The sequence below is a fragment of the Ursus americanus genome, chromosome 2, assembly GCF_024610735.1.
Source record: "Ursus americanus isolate L20-20 chromosome 2, mUrsAme1.1.p, whole genome shotgun sequence".
Classification (NCBI taxonomy): Eukaryota; Metazoa; Chordata; class Mammalia; order Carnivora; family Ursidae; genus Ursus; species Ursus americanus.
The window spans coordinates 37,354,626-37,374,477 of NC_142128.1; the positions used below are offsets into that span (position 1 = coordinate 37,354,626).

Genomic DNA, 19,852 nt, shown 5'->3' on the forward strand with positions numbered 1-19,852 from the left:
GGGAACTTGTTTAAATGCCTAGATAAAAATTATTTGTGGGGTGCCTGGGTGGCTCAGTCGTTGAGAGTCCAGCTCTTGATTTCGGCTCAGGTCATGATCTCGGAGTTGTGAGATCCAACTGACCACGTTGGGCTCCACCCTGGGCATGAAGCCTGCTTGGGATTCTCTCACTCCCTCTCCCTTTGTCCCTCTCCCTCTGCAAAAAAAAATTATTTGTAATGGCCTAAATGCTAAGGAAACAGTATTCTTTTCTTTAAGATTTTTATTTATTTGAGAGAGAGTGAGGCAGCAAGCAAGAGAGCACAAGCAGGGGGAGCAGCAGAGGGAGAGGGACAGGCAGACTCCCCAGTGAGCAGGGAGCCCGATGACGTGGGGATTGATCGCAGGACCCCAGGATCATGACCTGAGCCAAAGGCAGATGCCAAACTGACTGAACCACCAAGGCACCCCTCTTTTCCTTTTAAAAATGTTTTAATTCTGCATTGCTGAAGAGTTATCCCATTATTTATTTGCACAATCCCCACGAATTTTCAAAGCAGAGTAAGCTTTACTTCTACTAGCATTGTCACAAATTATTAGGACTTTACCTTAGAGAAGTGACAGTCACTGAGCATGAACCCTGTACCGGGGTGCCCAGTCCTTGATGGGCATGTATCAGTCAGCCCTCATAGCAACCTTGAAAGATGGTGCTGTGATGCATAGTGACTGATACGTATTGAGTTCTTACTGCATGCCAGGCTAAGTACTGTGTACACACAATACGATTTCATTCTTTCCTCGGTGAGCCTAGAGGCAGCTACCGTTTTCATGCCGTTTTAGAGCTGAGCAAACACGTCAGGAGGTGTAGTTGCAGTAAGTGACAGAGAGGGACCTGAATCGAGACCAGGCTGTGGTTCCTGTGTTTTGAGTGTCTCACTGGTAATGTATTGGTAAATGTACCATGGAAGTCTCGAATGGTCTCCAGATCATCTAAGAAGTAGAACCCTGTGAGAGTGTTTACCATTCTGTGGATTCCTCTTCTTCAGATGTGAGCTTTTTTAGAATGCATTGCCCTTTTTTGGATTAATTTTTATATCCAGTTTTTACTTAGGAATTAAAAATTCTTTTTGTAATAATTTCCAGGGTTGTTGAATAAAAGTACTTACTAGCTTTTCTAAGATTTAAGAGAAGCATTTGAATAGTCAGTTATAGTACGAGTAATACCAAAGAACGTGTAAAAAAAATATGGAAGGAAAAACAAAAACAACTTTTTTCACAGAGAAGGAGGGTTGCAGTGAGAAATGGGCATGGGTGGGGAAGAGGAGGCATCTGTGGGAAGGGGGTTTCATGCTTGGGAGTAGAGAAACATGAACAGAAGCCAGTACCTGAACTCTTACTCTCAGATTTGTTTCTCAGGCTAATCTCTCCTATTCTGTGTTAGGCCATTTAATCTTCACAGCAGCCACAGGATGGAGGGGCCTGCATGCTGGGGTGTATCCAGAGATAGAAGTAACCTGACTGGTCCCCTGCAGGGGCAGGGGGTTGTAAAGAGAGGGATGACTAGAACAGGGAAGCATTTTAAGAGAATTCATTATTGAATTTTGTTCTCTTTGTTTCTGTTTTTACGAAAGTAGTAATAAATATTAAGATTACTACTTTATATCTTCAGCTAAACTAGTAAAGTGTTAAAATTGTTATTTTGTATCCTATAACTTTGGCACTCTTCTCTGGAATTCATTCACTCATTTAGGGTGGAGGTATTTGTGGAGAGCCTGATACCTCTTTCATGGTCCTTACAGCCTTGTGAGTTATAACTGAGAGTTGATTAGTATGATTTTTAGACTCACTCATTATGTCTGCAAAGTATAGAAGAGTTCCTACTTCTGGCCAATGCAAGATTTGATAAACTAGTTTGTACACATTGGGACAGAAAAATCAGTTCTGCTCGTCAGAGAATTTGGGGTCCCAGTTGCCATTCAAAGGAAAAAAGTATTATGAGGGAAAGAGGAGACGTTAGGAAACGTAAGGATGATTTATTTGCTTAGCTGCATTTGAACAGACTCTTTTCAAACAAAACCACTTTCATATGTTACAGGCTGGGTAGATGAATTCAGCCACTTACCTGGTATTTGATTTGTAAGATGGAGAGCTTTTTTCAGAGTACCTGATAGTAGTTCATCCCTTGTTTAAGGTGAAATGCAGACTTCAGATAATGATGGCTAAGAATGGATCTTAGAACATGCGTAGGGTGCCTTGTCTTTCGGTGTTGAGAGGGGATTGTTTCCTGGAGCGAGGTTTCTCTGAGCAGTCCAGAAGTGATCCCCCGTGATCTTGCTTGATGAAGACCTTCTGTGCAGTGGGTGCCCTAGCTTGTATGAGTGTGACAGAGACTGGAAAACGGGTAGCTACTTTTCTCCCACCTCAGCTTAATGAAAGGGACGGACTCTGGGTTGGCAGCCAGAGAGCCCCAGAAGAGAGAGAATTCCTGGTGGCTGTGTGTGCTGTGTGATGGGCGTGTTTCCTGCCAAGGCTGAGCCCCTAGAAAGCTGGGTCCCACGAATCTCACTTAGCCTCAGCTCTGCTCCCTCCTGGAGCTGCTGGTGACTTGGTGGAGGAAAGGGAAACTACCTGGGATTGGAAGTGGTGATGCTCAATCTTGAATCTTCGGAACTTCCCGTGATTCAGATTGGTATTGCCCAACCTGTGTGTTGGGACACTTTGGTGTGTAGAAAGCCTCACCGTGTATGTTGCAACATCCTGGCTTTCCTTCTTCACTCTCCTTTGTCTGTTTTGTGAGCTAGAGAATATGTGCGTGGAAACAGTCACAGGGAGAAGAGGAGAGGTGCTATGAGCAGGGATGGCCCTCTGCACAGCCTGCACAGCCCATCTTGTCTTCTTACAAAGACGCTCCTCCCTGTGGATTTGCTTGTGGACACGGGCACACGTGGTTGGACTGCTAGGTGAGGATGTGAACAGAATTGGTTTGTTCTTTCCACAACCAAACAGCTGTGAGATGTGTTTGGACTGAAAGAGGGTGAAAAAAGTGGTTGAGGTGGACAAAGTGTGGCAGAACAGCACAAACCAAAACTGAGACCAAGACGTACCACCTGTGACAGCTGTCAGAGTCGCATGTGTGTGTGGAGTAGCACTACAGTAAACCATCAAGAAGAAACCAAACGGGTAAATTTGAGAGTGGGAGGATGGCGGGTGAATTTTTAAAGGTAAGGAATTTTAAAGTTTGTGTGCAAGAATAGAGTAAGATAACCAGCATCGATGGTATCGAGGGCCCTGGTCCCACTTTCATCATGTAACTCTGGAGTATTGTCCCTGTTGTGTGGTTGGGGGGAGTAAGATCCGGACAGTGAACAGTTCAAGGACACGGGCCTGGCTGATTGAGCCCGGATTTGAATGCATGTGCTCCACTTCACCTGTGCCTGTTCCTTCCTCAGCTCCAGTTCCACACGAGTTGGGGACCCGGACTCTGACACTTTCTAACTGTTCATTTGGGTTTACCTGCTCTTGTCCTAGCCAGCTGCCCTCTCTTGGGAAGAGTGCTTCGAGACACTGGGAAGAGCCAATCAGGGAGCTTCGGCAGGTTGTTCCAAACTTTAAATATTTGGAGTTCATTTCCTTTTAACAATTTACAGTGCTTGACACCGACTCTTCTTCCCCTCCCTGGCAAATAGAAAGGAAACTCGCTCTCTGTCATAATGGCTCCTGTTGCTGGTTTAGATGAAGTTTCATTTTCATGCTCATAGATTAAGGATCATTGCGTTAAAGAACACACACACACCGGGGTTTTTGTTTTGTTTTGTTTTAAGAATACTAAGTAGGGGAGCCTGGCTGGCTCAGCTGGTAGAGCGTGCGACTCTTGATCTTGGGGTAGTGAGTTTGAGCCCCCTGTTGGGTTGTAGAGATTACTTAAAATCTTTTAAAAAAGAAAGAAAGACTGAGTAAAAATGTGCATGTGTGTGGACAGAGTCTGGAGAGCAACAGAAACATCAGTTATGTTGGAGAGGTGTTTGTTTTCTTTTTCTTCATGTGTCCCCCCCCCCCCGCCCCCACTGTGTTCTTTTTATCTGGAGACCTTAGTGGACCCAGGTTCAGGACAGCACAGTGCCATAAAAGCTGTGGAATGGAACCCACAAAACCACGTTGAGATGCAGAAGCTGGGTAGTTGGCAGCAAAAAGCCCTGATCCGTGGCTGTGTCTCAGCTGTCTGCTGAATCCAGGAGTCGGCTCCTGTGTCTCTTCATAATTACGTGTCCTGTAATCAGGAGGAAGCAACATCAAATTGAGGGACATTCTACAAAACAACTGGCCTGTCCTCTTCAGAAATGTCAGAGTTAGGAAAGAACAAGTCTGAGGAACCTTTCTAGACAAAAGGAAAAGACCAAGACGTGACAACTAGGTGCACTGGGATCCTGAATTGGATTTTAGACCAAGAAAATAAACGTAATAAAGGGCATTGTTGAGACAACTGGCTAAATTTGAGTAAGGGCAATCAGTATATTAAGTATTTTATCAGTGCTAAATTTACCAAATTTGATAAATGTGCTGTGTTTTTTGAGCAAGGGTGTTCTTAGGAGATGCATGGTCAAATACTAGGGAGGAAAGGCTCATGCTGTCTGCAGCTTACTCTCACAGGTTCTACGAAAACTCTGTGTGTGTGTGTACACAGTTGCAAGTAATCCCTAATTCCTTATAGTTGGGTAGAATGAAATAGGTATGTGTCAGTTGGTTTAGTAGACATGTGTGTACAGAGAACTTTGGAGGCCGGAAAGAGGGACTGGTCTGTTCTGCAGGGGTAGCGCAAAGAAAGTCTTTGTAGTCAACTGCGTTTAATCTGAGAGGTAGGGGTGTGGTTTTCTAAACAGAGAGAGACCATCCAGAAGAAGGATTTCTGTTCCATGTGACAGCTCACTGTTGTGGCTGGTGCATCAGAAGGTGCCAGGGGAAAGAAGGGCTGAGAAGTGGTGAGGGGCCACATCCTGACGGCCTCCTGTGCCTTACGAAGGAGTTTGAACTTCGTCGGGTGACATTAGACTTCAGCTAGGATGGCTTAAATGACAGGAAATGGATTTTCTCCCATAATGAGAAATCTGAAAGTAGGGAGGCTCCAGGGTTGGATAACTCAACTCAGAGATGGCTTCACGAACGCAGCGTTACAGTTATCCTTAGTGTGTGTGAGGCGCCTCCTCTCCTGAGTCTGAGGATGGCTGCCACAGTTCCACGATGAAATGTGGTGAAGGAAAGGGAGGTTTCTTCCTGAGCATCCCCTACCAGTAGGAAGGAAAACCTTTTCCACACTGTCATGGCCAACTCGCCTTCAACTCCCTTAGCTGGGATTGTGTCAAGGAGGAGGTGCTTATGGGGGAGGGGGGTGGCTTCTCCAAATACTGCTCCTACAGCTGGGAAGATGTTGCTGTTCCTTAGAGGAACCCCAGAGCAGCCACCGGAGGGCGTTGTGGGGGAAGCTGACTTAGAGTCTGACACCCTGGAGAAGACAGTTCAGTTTTCTCAAAGTGGGTGGTGGGGGGAGAGTGGCTGTGTTTGAAACAACAACAAAAAGCCACATGCACTCATCACCCCACCACTTTTACCAGTACGACTCTGTATTTTTGGCGTGTGACTTACCAGCCACTGCCCACATGCACACACTTCAGTTCTAATCTTACTTGATGTGCCGTTTTGCCTGCAGCGCCATTTGTGTGTTTTTACATCACATACACATATTCCTACATTTTTACAGTCTTCATAATTATTTTAGTAGAGGTTTAATTTTTTAAAAGAGTTTATTTATTTATTTTAGATAGCGAGTGGGGGCAGGGGCAGAGGGAGAGGGATAAGAGTCTTAAGGAGACTCCATGCTGAGCCCAGAGCCTGACACGGGGCTCGATCTCATAACCCTGAGATCATGACCTGAGCCCAAATCAAGAGTTGGACGCTCAACTGACTGAGCCACCCAGGCACCCCAGAGGTGTAATATTTTCTAATATTATATAGTAATTTATTAAACCTTCTGTTATCGGGTAACAGTAATAATAACAGCTGGTCCTGACGTAAACTTAACCACCCACAGGCACTGTTGGTTGAAGTGCTTTACATGTATTAATTCATTCAGTCCCCACGAAAACCTATATGAGGTATGGTGGCCATTATCACCCCAGTTTCCAGTTGGAAGAACCCGAGGCACAGAAAGTCTAGGTAACTTAACAGCTGAGAAGTAGGGAGCTGGAGGCAGAGCTGGGATTCAGTTGCAGGCAGTCTGGGTCTAGGGTCTAACCAGTAGGTTGACCTGCCTCCACATATTGTTTGCCCTTGTTTCAGTGTTACACATAATGCCACTCTTGTATTTCTGCAGATCTTGTCCTTTGTGCATCTACGTGTGGCCAGGTTGTTGTGGGTGGAAGAAAGTGTGGTTGGTGAGGGACTAGAGATGACACAGAGGCCACGTGTTAGAGAAATGGTACTTCGAGAGGGACTAGGAGGAAGAAGTTGCTTTACTTGTCATTGATTACCAGGAAGGATGATCTCTTCCTTGGACTATTTTATCTTCCTTTTTGATACTTACCCGCTGGCGTCCTTCTTGTGTTGATACTCAGGAGTCACTGTGCTGCCCGTCCTTCTGCGGGGCGGACGTCCTTCTGCATGCCTTATGTTAGGCCCTTTCATGTAAGACAAGGAGCTGTTAAGTTACTTTCTTTTACTTTTAACTATTTTTAGTTTCTTTATACATCTTTATTTTCTGCAGCTTCAACATTTGGAGAACTCTCATTTTCTGTTTAGGCTGGGGTGGTTTGTTTTTTTTTTTAATAATTAAACTTTTAAATACATAATCACTTAAGGTTAGGCTTTACTTAATTCCTCCAAATTGCTGTTCATTTAACCTGATGCCCAGTTACTTTTTCGCACACATACATTCTTAAAAGCATTTTAACGTAAATTCAGTGAAGGTTTAACTCCCTGTTGATTTCCTTTAGTTTATATATCTACATGTCTCCTCAAACCACACGATTTAATTATTGTTTTAGACTATATGGTAACATCTAGTGGGGCTGACCCTCCTCTCATCTCTGTTTAACTTTTCCTTCTTCAGAATTTGAAAAATATTCATCCTTGTTTTATTTTCCTAAATGAAGTTTCAAGTCATTTCCACATTACTCTTAAGACATGCTAACGTTCTGGGGCACCTGGGGGGCTCAGCCGGTGAAGCGTCTGCCTTCAGCTCAGGTCATGATCCCGGGGTCCTGGGATCGAGTTTTGCATTGGGCTCCCTGCTCAGTGGGGAGTCTGTTTCTCCCTCTCCCGTTGCTGCTCCCCTGCTTGTGCTATCTCTCACGCACACTCTCTGTCTCTCACATAAATAAATAACATCTTTTAAATAAATAAATAAATAAATAAAATTTAAAAACACTTAAAAAAAGACATGCTAGCGTTTGTGTGAAGTGTTCCTTTAGGTTAAGATTGTAGTAACATATGATAGTTGGAAAGCTGTTACGGTTGCTTAGTTTCTCATTTCCATTTCTGTTTAATTTCTAGATTTTGGATCATTGTTTGACTTGGAAAATGATCTTCCTGATGAGCTGATCCCCAATGGAGGAGAATTAAGCCTTTTAAACAGTGGGAACCTTGTTCCAGATGCTGCTTCCAAACATAAACAACTGTCGGAGCTCCTGCGCGGAGGCAGCGGCTCCAGTATCAACCCAGGAATAGGAAATGTTAGTGCCAGCAGCCCCGTGCAGCAAGGCCTTGGCGGCCAGGCTCCAGGGCAGCCGAACAGTGCAAACATGGCCAGCTTGGGTGCCATGGGCAAGAGCCCTCTGAACCAGGGAGATTCTGCAGCCCCCAGCCTGCCCAAACAGGCAGCCAGCACCTCTGGGCCCACTCCCCCTGCTTCCCAAGCACTGAATCCGCAAGCACAAAAGCAGGTGGGGCTGGTGACCAGCAGCCCTGCCACGTCGCAGACGGGACCTGGGATCTGCATGAATGCTAACTTTAACCAGACCCACCCAGGCCTCCTCAATAGTAACTCTGGCCATAGTTTAATGAACCAGGCCCAGCAAGGACAGGCGCAAGTCATGAATGGATCTCTTGGGGCCGCTGGCAGAGGAAGGGGAGCTGGGATGCCATACCCTGCTCCGGCCATGCAGGGGGCCACGAGCAGCGTGCTGGCCGAGACGTTAACACAGGTTTCACCACAAATGGCCGGTCACGCCGGACTGAACACAGCGCAGGCAGGAGGCATGACCAAGGTAAGTGACCTTAAGTGGTTTGAATGCTTCCTACTAGTGGGGGCAGGGAGCTTTTCCTTCCAAGCAAGCAGCGCAGTGAAGTGGGACGATGTGGCACGTTCCTGGCCTCCTTCAGTCTCTCTTCCTGCCCCTCAGATGTAGAAGAGGGAGGTTTGGTATCTGGAACCCAGAGATAAAATCTCTGCCCCTGTCTTTAAAGTGGGAGCTCTTGAAGCCAGCAGGAGAATAGCCTGCATGTCAGACTGTTGCAAACACAGGGGTCATGTTTGGACGGATGGCCAGGTTTTAGCCTCTGAGGAAAACGGTGGAAATAGGACCACATGGTTGAAAGAGGCAGCTTTGGCTGGGAATCTGCTTTCTGTTGTGTCACTGAATCCGGTGAAGGCTGCTGTCCCTGTCCTTTATCCACTGACGAAGTTCTTACTCGGTATACCTTTTCCTTTTCATGTTCACCCGGTGAAGCATCTTTTGCCACAGTCTCCATTTACCCACCAAGAAGCTGTGTTCCAAGCTAGTCAGCAAGTGGCCGTGGAGAGGGGAGAGGCGGCAGAGCCGGGGGTGGTGCGGGCCCTCAGGTCCCAGAAGGAACTCCACAGTCATGGTTCGCAGAGCGAGGTCCGAGGGCTGATGGTGGTGGCAGTGGCAGCAGGGACTTGGTTGAAGTGCAGAGCTACAGAACTCAGAACCCGGGCGTGGGGCCCGGCACACTGGAGCCTCAGAGCCTCCAGGTGGCTGCGAGGCCTTTGCAGGTTGGGAGCACTGCTCTGGGTTTCCGCCACCAGCCATGCAGCTGGCATGTAGAGTAGGAGCTGAACGTGGAGGACAGGGAAGGCAGGTGCCATGGTAGATAGGGAACAACTGGAAATGGAGTGCAGGTAGACCCCCAGTGTGGGAGCAGACGCCACGGCGGCTCTGAGACAAGGCCACTGAGGAGTGGCAGCCACAGGAGCACCTGTTGCAGGCAGTATTTGCAACAGCAAATTCTAGAACAGTAGAACGGTTTGGGCTGTTTCTCGGATTTGATTAGTCCAAATGAAGGAGAAGGACTAGTTAGAGTAGCACGCAGTTTCCCCGCAAGGCTGTCATGGGCACTAGGAGGTGCAGATGAAGCCCTGGGACTGTGTTAGGTAAGGAGACAATTTCGTTTTTAACTTAAATAAAAATGAAGTACAGTTGACCCTTGAACAATACAGCTTTGAACTACGCAAGTCTACTTATACATGGGTTGTTTTGTTTGTTTGTTTTTTGGGGGGGGTTGATAAATACAGTACTGTAAATGTGTTTTCCTTATGATTTTCTTAGTGTTTTTTTTTCTTTATTGTAAGAAAACAATATATCATACATATACAGAATATGTGCTAATTAGCAGTTTATGTTATTGGCAAGAATTCCGGGCAGTAGTAGGCTGTTAGTAAGTTTTTAGGAAGTGACAATTTTTATGCCAGTTTTCCACTGGGCAGGGGTCAGGGCTTCAAACCCCCGCATTGTTCAATAGTCAGCTGGAATTCCAAACATTAAAATTGCTTTTATCTCTTTTGAAGTGTTGTTAAAGGGGAGGGAATGGGAACTTAAATTTTAGTTGTCCCTGGCATTTGTAGAGGGGTCTGTGGGTGCCCATGCCTTCGAGAGGTAGGTTGAGAAGACATTACTGTGGCTTTAGGGCTCATCGTCAGCCTGATGTTTGCTCTTTCCCAATTCACTCATCAATCCATGCTACCCCCTTACAAAAAACTTTTTATTTTGGAGAATTTAAGTCCTATGCAAAGGTAGACATAGTAGTTTAATGCAAGAGTTCTCAAACTTTTTGGTCTTAGGATTCCTGAATAATCTCAACAACTGTTGAGGCCCCAAGGAGATTTCTTTAAAATGTGGATTATATCTATCAATATTTGGCACATTAAATACTGAAACAGAATTTTGAAAACCAAGTACACATTCCATTAGCCATTAAGCACAGTGATACCACAGGTCACAGAGCTTCTGGAAAATGCCTGTATGTTTTTGTGAGAGAATGAGAGTAAAAAAGGCAATAATGTCTTAGTATTTTATGAAAATAGTTTTGACATCATGACCCCCTCCCCCGGAAAATGTATCTGGGCTCCTTGACCATACTTGGTGAGCCATTGATAATGTGTATTCCTAAAAGATAGGATAGACCTAAACCCAGCGCCATTCTCACATGCAAATAAATGAATGATTTCTTCATGTCATCAAGGTCTACTAGATAAGTCAGATTTCCAGTGGTCTCATGTGTCCTAATTTGTTTTTATAGGGTTTTTTCCCCAAATCAGAGTAACTATATTCAGTGGATATGACTCTTAAGGATCTGGTAATCTCTAGGATCCTTACAATTCATTTGTTGAAGAATCTAGTGGTTTTGTTTGTTTTGTTTATTGGTTCTGGCAGGTTTCCTGCAGTCTGGGCTCTGTTGGTGTATCTTTGTCATTTCATGCTCCTCTGGCTGCTCAGGGTTTCATTCCTGTGTACGGAGTGATCTGTCTTTCAAACACACTCTGTGAGTGTTCACTGTGTGCAAAGGAAGTCACATTAGTGTTGTGGGGACAGTCGTCCCCACCCTGTAGGTATCCCAAAGAGGCTGATGGTGAAGGAAGGACAGGGACTGGTGTTTTTTGGAAGGGTTGTCATGGCCTTTGGGTGGGACAAAAGAACTAATAGTGATGGGCAAATAGAGCAAGAGACAAGTTCATTTTAATCCAAATAAGATTTTGAAATGCACAGGGGGGAAAAGAAACTTTTTTAAAGATAATTTTGTTTTAAAAATTATCATCACAGGGCAACTGGGTGGCTCAGTCGTTCAGCGTCTGCCTTCGGCTCAGGTCATGATCCCAGGGTCCTGGGATTGAGCCCCGCATCGCATCGGGCTCCTGCTCAACAGGAATTCTGCTTCTCCCTCTTCCTCTGCCTGCTTGTGCTCGCTCTCTCTGTCAAGTAAATAAAATAAAATCTTTAAAAAAAATTATCACAAAGGAAATGCAGATTTCCTATAAAATAATTCAAATAATAGAAAAGACCAGCCTCATTCCTTACGACAACGACTTCTTTTTTTTGCTCATTGGTTTTTTGTTTTGTTCTGATTTTTTTAAGTAGGCTCCTTGCCCATTGTAGAGCCCAACATACGGCTTGAATGCAGGACCCTGAGATCAAGACCTGATTGAGCTGAGATCAAGAATCAGACGCTTAACCAACTGAGCTGCCCAGGCACTCCCAGATAACCACTTCTATACAAATATGTTCATAAGAAGTGGAACCAACTACATAAGCACCTTGCTGCTTTATGTAACAGTATATACCCTACTTGCCTTTCTTTATCAGCGCACACAGGTTTCCCTTGTTTTCCTACTGATAGCAAAGTATTCCATTATAGGATGTATCATAATTTATTGATCTACTCCTCTGATGATGAACATTTGGATTGTTTTTGATTTTTCATTAGTACAGCTGCAATGCATGTATCTTTTTGTGTAGGCATATCCACACACATCATGGGATAGATTCTAAAAAGTAAGGTTATTGGGTCAAAGGCTTTGTTAAAAGTGTTGTTTCTAGAAAGTAATACTGTACGCGGCTTAACAACAAGCCACAAAAGAAAAAAAGAAAAAAGAAAAAGGCAGTAAGAGTAAGAACTGAAAAGTTAATCTCCCTTAACTCTTGACGTTTGGCTCTCCCAGATTCTCTCACCAAAGACAACTATTTCTTATCTATCCTGTTGGGGATGATCTGTGCATATAGAGGCGTAGAGAGTTGGGTGTGTGTGTGTGTATCTCCCCTAAACATAAAGAGTGGTATAATATGACATCTCTCTCTCTGCCCTGCCCTGTATGTATGTACACATACCTCCTTCCTGCCACTGTAATATAAGTTAGAAATTCTGTGTTAGATCGAGCTCAGTCCTTCTTACTGGGTATGGTATGGTGGTGGTCCCTGATTTGGGTATATCTTAATTTATAGGACTAATGCCCTGATGGCTGTACATTTAGGTTGTTTCCAGTGTTTTGCTGATATAACAGTTTTGATAATACATATTTGTACAGCTGAGTGTATCTGCTAGATAAATTTCTTGGTAGAGTGGGCAACCCTCTTAGGACCCCTCTGACCCCAGAGAGCTTTTTATGTGTCCTTGCTTAATAAAACTCTATCACATAACTCACAGAAAAAAAAAATCTTGGTAGCAAGACTTCTGGATTAATGGATATTGACATTTTTGATAAGCATAGCTATTGTCAAATACTCTCCATAAACATTGTGCAGATTACACCCTCACCAAATGTGAATGAGTCTCTGTCCCACCGCACCCCACCCCCCACCCCCGATTCTTATCAACACTGATGGCATGCTTTTGCTGATTTGCCATTCTCTTAGGCAAAAATGTCTTTTCAGGAATTCATGAGCATTTATATTGTACTATTCATGTCTTCTGTTTTTCTGTTGCGTTTCCTTTTTTTCTTGTTGTTTTGAATTCTTAATATTCTTTGTACATTGAAAGTTAAAAACTTTTAATAAATAAGCTTTTCCTCCTCTTTTTTATTTGCTGAAGTCTGTTTTACCAGGAGTATGGCCACTTGGGTTTACAATTTGATAGTTCTGTGTTTTTACCAAATGGATGTTTTCAGTTTTTATAGAAACAAATTTATCCATTTTTTCTTTTATGGCTTTTGAGTTTTATGTTATGTTTAGGAATGCTTTCTCTATTCCAAAATTATGAAATATTCTTCTGTATTTTTTTCCCCTTATATCTTGGGTAGTTCACTCAGAATTGATTGTGGCCAAAGTGAGATACAGAGCTCTAGCTGTATGTTTTTTTCCAAATTGTAGTCGTCATCCCAGTGCCATTTGTTTAGATATTGCTGATCCAGCTTTTTTTTTCCAGTAACGTGACATACCATTTTTGTTACATTTTACTCAGTTTTCAAATATACAAAATTTGGGTCTAATTCTGGACTATTTGTTTGTTTCATTGATTTTTTCTTATCCTGTGCCAGAAACGTCCTGTACTACCTATATAATGAACTTCAGTACATGATGGATGGAGTTGCTCTTCATTCTTTTTCAAGAATCCAGTATTTTCTTGGCCGTCCTTATAAGATACTCTTCTAGATGTGTCGTTCTCAACCCTATCTGCACGTCAGAATTCCCTGGGGAGATTTTTAAAAATATGGTGCCTGAACCCCACTGCAGACCAATTAAGTTAGATTCTCTGGGGTGTGGTGTGAGCATTGCTGTGGTTTACAGTTCCGCAAATGATTTTCACGGCAGCTGGGGTTGAGAACTACTGTTGCAGGTAAACTTTAGAACTGTCTTTCAAATTCTTAAAAACAAACAAAAATCTTAGAATTTGATTGGGATTGTATTAAACTTTATAAATCATTTAAGAGGGAATTTGGTATTGTAATAGTTTTGTGCCTTCATGAGTCATTCTAAACATACAAGTTACATCTTTTCATGGAGTCTTATGTTGCTCGGAAGCATAGTATAATTTTCTTTATATAGGTGATACACTTTTCTTATTGTTTATTTCTGCATGTATCAGTGGGTTTATTGTTGCTGTTAGATGAGTTATTCTCTTTCATTACGTGATTACTGTTTTAGTACAGGAAAGGTGATAACATACATATATGTTACTTTGGTAATCCTGGCCACCTTATGGAATTCTCTTATTTATTCTAATACTTTTTCAGGTGATTCTCTTGGGTTTTCCTAGTAGACAGTCATCTTTGCATTTCTGATACTTTCATCTTCTTCTTGCCAGTGTTTCTGCCAGTGTTTATGTTCTTGGACTTCCCTGTCTTGTATCTGACTTAAATAGAGGTATATCTAGTATTTTTTTTATTAAATATGATGTGAGCTTTGGTTTGCAGCCATTTTAAATTGGAGCATAATCTAATCCTCATTTATTAGTTGTTGGATTTTATGAAATTCCTTTTTAATGTCTATGATGATTGTCCTGTGATTTTTCTCTTCTGTTTTATTTATGTGACAAATTACCTCAGTAGGTTTCCTAATATTAAATCGAACCATCTCTGTAATTGTGAAGTTAAAAGCTAATGTATTGCTGAATTTTATTTGCTAATGTTTCATTTAGAATTTTTACTTCTCACTAATCAGTGGTGAGATTGAGCCATAGTTCTGTTTCGTGTTTTGTTAGGTTTTGGTATTAGTGTTCTGTAACTTGGTCAAAATGAGTTTGGAAACCTTTCACATCTCTTCTCTGAAATGGTTTAGCATTTGAATGATCTGTTTCTTGAGGAATTGAGAGACATCACCTGTACAACTGTATGGGCCTAAAGCTTTTTTTTCTTTGGGGGTGACTGAAGATCTTTGACAGCACTCTTGCTATTTTCTGTATATCCTGGACCTTTTAGACAATTGATGTCTTTGGTCAGTCAGTATATTTTTCTTTAAGAAAAGTCTAAATTTGGGATGCCTGAGTGGCTCAGTTGGTTAAGTGTCTGCCTTTGGCTCAGGTCACGATCCCAGGGTCTGGAATTGAGCCCCACATTGGGCTCCCTGCTCAGTGGGGAGTCTGCTTCTCCCTCCCTCAGCCTGCCGCTTTGTCTCCCTTTCAAATAAATAAATAAAATCTTTAAAGAAAAGAATAAAAAGAAAGAAAAGTCTAAGTTTAATTTTGAGAAATACTCAAAAATATTTACGTTTATTTCTCATAAAAATACAGGAAGTGGGTAGTATGTACTATTTCCATGTCACAGATTAAGAAAGGGAAGAACACAGAGTGGAGGGAATGAAGGAAAGTTGACTAAGTACAGTGGCAGAACAGGATTGGATCCCACATAGTCTGGCTGAGGGTCTCTTCATCACTGACCTGTGCAGCGTGTTCTTGGGTCAGTTTTATAATTTATATCTTAATAGAAATTCTTATTGGGGCGCCTGGGTGGCATAGTCAGTTAAGCATCTGACTCTAGGTCTTGGCTTGGGTTGTGATCTCAGGATCGTGAGATCGAGCCCCACATCAGGCTCTGCGCTCCTCCGGGGTCTCTTTGTGACTCTCTTCCTCTGCCCCTCCCCCATGCTCGCTCGGGCTCTGTCTCGCTCTCTCTCTCAAATAAATATATCTTTTAAAAAAATAGAAATTCTTTTCATCCAGGCTTTAAGATTCATTAGCTTAGAGTTGTGCAAAACTTTTTAATATAATTTTAGACCTTCTCAATGTTTGTGATTATTTCTACTTTCTTATTCCTACTTTTGTGGCTTTTAAAGAAATTATTTAAAATAGAAAATATAAGCTATTTTAACAGCATAGCATTAATGCTAACAAGGCATGATATGACTTAAAGAGCAAAGGAAACAGTCTCAACTTCAACAGTGTCAGAACCTGGTATGTTATCTCTTTGGTAGCATGTTCTAGTTTTCCAGTGAAAATAACCCAAATGCTTGTCTTTTAGAAGGAAAGCAAAAAAGACAAATTCAAGTGGGAATTGGAAGCTGTACACTTAAGCTACAGGTATTTAGAGTTGTTGCTCTGCATAGAGAAGGTAGCAGAGGAAGGTCGGCGCTGATAGAAAGAGGGTGGTGTTGCGATGTGTGTTGCCAAGGGTCCAGAATCTAAGGTTGATAAAAATGTGCTTTTGTGACCCTAGAAATCCTATTAGTCCTTTCTTAGAAGTAACCAATCTGGAAGAGTCCAAAGTAGTTTGCGTGGTACACCATCTTCGCAAGGGGTTAGAGGGGGCTTTTTTTTTTTTCAATAACATTTTTGGATTATTCTTCTCTTTTGGAAAGTGGTCAGAAAACCCAGAGCTTACTATTGCCTGGAGCTCCCCCTAAGGGGTAAAGGCTTTGATTTAGGTGAAGACCCCTTAGACCCAGTCAGCCAGCATTTTGGTCAGATAGGAGGAAGCAGTGATTCTCAGACTTGAGCGTCCAACAGAATCACCGCAGGCTTGTTAACCCAGAATCCTGGACCCCTCCTTAGAGTTTCCTGATTTAGTGGGTTTGGAGGGGCACCTAATAATTGGCTTTTTTTGCCAGCTCCCATGTGACCCTGGTTGTGCTGATCTGTGACCACCCTCTGAGAACCTGTGTGTTAAAGGAAGGAATTAGTGGAATATAGTGCGTGAAAATAATAGAGCCAAGTTGGCTATTAAAGGAATGAATGACTCATCCACCTCCTCTATTTTTTAATGATAATAGGAAATTTCTAATATTTAATAGCAAGAGAAATAATACTGTACATTTGTCTGATACTTTTCTTGTTTTCATGTAATCTGATCCTTTCATCTGATCCTTGAACTAATGCCAAGAAGATAAGGGAATTCTAAGTAAATCCAAATTTGGCCTTTTTTTATTTTTATTTTTTTTTAATTAATTTATTTATTTTTTTAAAAGATTTTATTTATTTATGTGACAGAGAGACAGCCAGAGAGAGAGGGAACACAGCAGGGGGAGTGGGAGAGGAAGAAGCAGGCTCACAGCAGAGGAGCCCGATGTGGGACTCGATCCCGGTACGCCAGGATCACGCCCTGAGCCGAAGGCAGACGCTTTAACGACTGCACTACCCAGGCGCCCCTCAAATTTGGCCTTTTTTTAAAGTTACAATGAAAATCAGTGGTCAGTTTATGGAATGAGAAGACTGAGAGCTTTGAATGCAGCATGTGGGTTGCGTGTAGCTCCAATAGGTGCCAGTTTTGGGGGAAAATGTTAAGCCAGCTCAGTAATCATATCCATGATCGTAATGGAAGGTGCTCACAGCTGTGCCTAACTTTCCATAATTACCCATGAATTTGGGGCGCCTGGGTGGCTCAGTTGGTTAAGCATCTTCTTTCTGCTCAGGTCATGAGCCTGGGGTCCTTGATCGATCCCCACATTGGGCTCCCTGCTCAGTGGGGAGTCTGCTTCTCCCTCTGTGTCTTCCCCTCCCCCCCACTCTTGCAGGCTCGCTCTTTCTCTCTCAAATCTTTTAAAAAATTATTCATGAATTTCTTTTTCAAACCTTTTAATTAAATGAGATTGTATGTGTATATTAAATGGCTTGACTACAGGTAGTACTTGATCTTCCTCTTCCTCCTCTTTTCTTTCTTCCTCTTCATAGCAGTAGCAGCAGCCACCGCTGCCGCCACTGCCTTCCCCACGTTGACTGCAGGTCTTTGCTTAAGAGCACAGCCAGAGCTCTGGAGTAAGCTGCCTCAGTTCAAACCCAGGCTCCGCTAATTATGAGCTGTGGCAAAATTATGTAATCACTCCGGGTCTTAGTTTTTTGTTTTTTAAATGAGGATAATAATAGTACCTGCCTTTGAGAATTGTGTAGATTAAAGGGGGGGGGTGATGATAATATCTGTCCGGGAGATTTGTTGTGCTGATTGAATGAGGTGGTGTGCTCATAGTTTTTAGCGTGGTGCCTGGGTTTACTGAAAAACTTTCAGAGAAGATCAATTAGGTGGCTTGTGCTTTCTTGGAGAAAGGTTTTGAGATAACCACAGAACATTTGCTTTTCTAATGTTTTCGGAGAATATTTTCTAATAATGGAAATAGTTGTTTATTGTACAAAATTTTGAAAATCTAGAGAAGAAAACATTGTTCATGAGGATGCTATCACCTAGTTCAAAATTAGTGGTACCTTTTTGATGTCTTCCTTAAATCTTTTATCTATAATTACGTATCTCTTTAAAGTCAAAGTGGGAGTCATATTTTTTTTTACATTTAACTTTGTAACTGATTGTGTTCTGTAAGACAAACTGAATGAATGTTTTGCATGATAGTAACATTGAATACTTTGATTAGATAAGTCTCCCAGGTGACTATTTTGAAGAGTAATACCTGTAAGGAAACCCAGTCAGCCTTGTTACTTTCCGACTGAAGGTCAACTGTTGGGATCTGGAGTTAAAGACCTACTACAGACCTGTTAATTTTTAAATGTTTTGCTGTTTTATTATTTTTGGAAATGTAATGTACATAGTGTGAAATGCACAGGTCTTTTTTTTTTTTTTTTAAGATTTTATTTATTTATTTGACAGAGAGAGAGACAGCCAGCGAGAGAGGGAACACAAGCAGGGGGAGTGGGAGAGGAAGAAGCAGACTCCCAGTGGAGTAGGGAGCCTGATGCAGGTTCGATCCCAGGACCCGGGGATCACGCCCTGGCCTGAAAGCAGAGGCTTAACTACTGAGCCACCCAGGCGCCCCAATGCACTGGTCTTAAGTATTAATGCATTTGTCAAAACTCATAACTACCCATGAATTTGGGTGTAGCCCACACCCCTGTCAAGATATGGGGCGTTTCCATTATCCCAGAAAGTTCCTTTGTATTTCTCCCTTCTCCTGTCCTTCCACCCCACTCCTGCAGTCACTCCTGATCTTTTTCACCTTGTACCTGTTCTCAGACTTTGTATAAAGAGAATCCTGTGGCATGGACTTTTATTGCAGGGCTTTTTTGCTTATGGCGTGCTTTTGAGATTCATCCATCTAATTTCTGGGCTCGATTCTTTTTATTGCCAAGTAGTATTCCATTGTGTGAGTACACCATGATTTGCCTATCGAGTCTCCTATTCATGGAGGTTGTGGTGATTTGCAGTTTGGAGCCATTAAGAATAAAGCTTCTGTGAACATTTTTGTATACATCTTTGTGTGGACATAAATTTTCATTTCTCTTGGATAAATAACTAGGAATGGAATTGACTGGATAAGGAGGGTTCTGTTTCTAGACTCTAGTCCACGAGTCAGCAGGCTACAACCCAGGGGCCAGATCTGGCCTGTGGACTATTTCTGTATGGCCTACAACCTAAGAATGGGTTTTATATTTTTAAAGGGTTATAAAATAAACTGAAAAAATAAACTGAAAAACAAATAAATGAAAGAATGAGGGATGGAAACTATAGGTTGCCTGCTACGACTAAAATCTTTAGTAACTGTTCCTTTACAAAAGAAGTCTGCCACCCCTGTTGTGGTCTTTTCCATTGGTCTATTTCTTTAGGTTCCTGGTAAGTATTAAAGTCAGGTTGCTTGGTTTCTTATTTTCATTTCTGTTTAATTTCTAGGTTTTATTTCATTGGTTGACTTGTTGCTATTGTGGAGAAATACAGCTTGACTTTTCTGTATTAACGTTATGTCCTGTAACCTTGCTAAACTCTGTCATTGGTTCTGTTATTTATTTGGTAGATGCCTTAAAATTTTCTAAGTCATGTTCTCTTTGAATAGGGGGTTTTCTTCTTCCACTGTTACTTTTCTGGCTTCATTGCTCTGCCCAAAGCCTCCAGTACAGTGTTCCATGAAAGTGGTGTAAGCACACACCCCTTGTGTTGTTCTTGACCTGTGGAGGAAAGCATCCTGTCACTATTATTAAGTGTGGTGTTAGTTGTAGGCTTTTTAGGATCTCCTTGATTGAGAAGGGGCCCTACTGTTCCTGCTTTGCTGAGTCTTTTGATCATAAATGATTGCTGAACTTCTTCAGATGCTCTTCTGCGTCTGTTGATATGATCATAGAAATTTTCTTTATTAATGTGGTGAAGTACATCTTTCTGAATGTTGAACCAGCCCTACATTCCTGGGATAACTTCCCTTGATCATGCTGCATGGTCTTCTGTTTGTAAGACTGGATCTGATGTATTAAAATACTGTCCAGGATTTTTGCATCTGTGTTCATGAGGGATACA

General features: G+C 42.4%; 1 protein-coding gene across 5 annotated transcripts in view; it reads left to right on the plus strand.

The window, feature by feature from the left end:
- Positions 1 to 19,852, plus strand: part of CREBBP (CREB binding lysine acetyltransferase) — a 123,044-nt gene that overhangs the window by 15,773 nt on the left and 87,419 nt on the right. For 2 of the 5 annotated variants that reach the window (XM_087871016.1, XM_087871018.1), the window contains exons 1-2: positions 1,629 to 2,939; positions 7,522 to 8,234. In XM_087871016.1, coding sequence (XP_087727142.1) covers positions 2,837 to 2,939; positions 7,522 to 8,234 — 816 coding nt within the window. In that variant the 5' untranslated portion in view covers positions 1,629 to 2,836. Of the gene's footprint in view, positions 1 to 1,628; positions 2,940 to 7,521; positions 8,235 to 19,852 lie in introns of those variants that run through there. The other 3 variants (XM_087871008.1, XM_087871025.1, XM_045784439.2) reach the window with 2 other exon arrangements.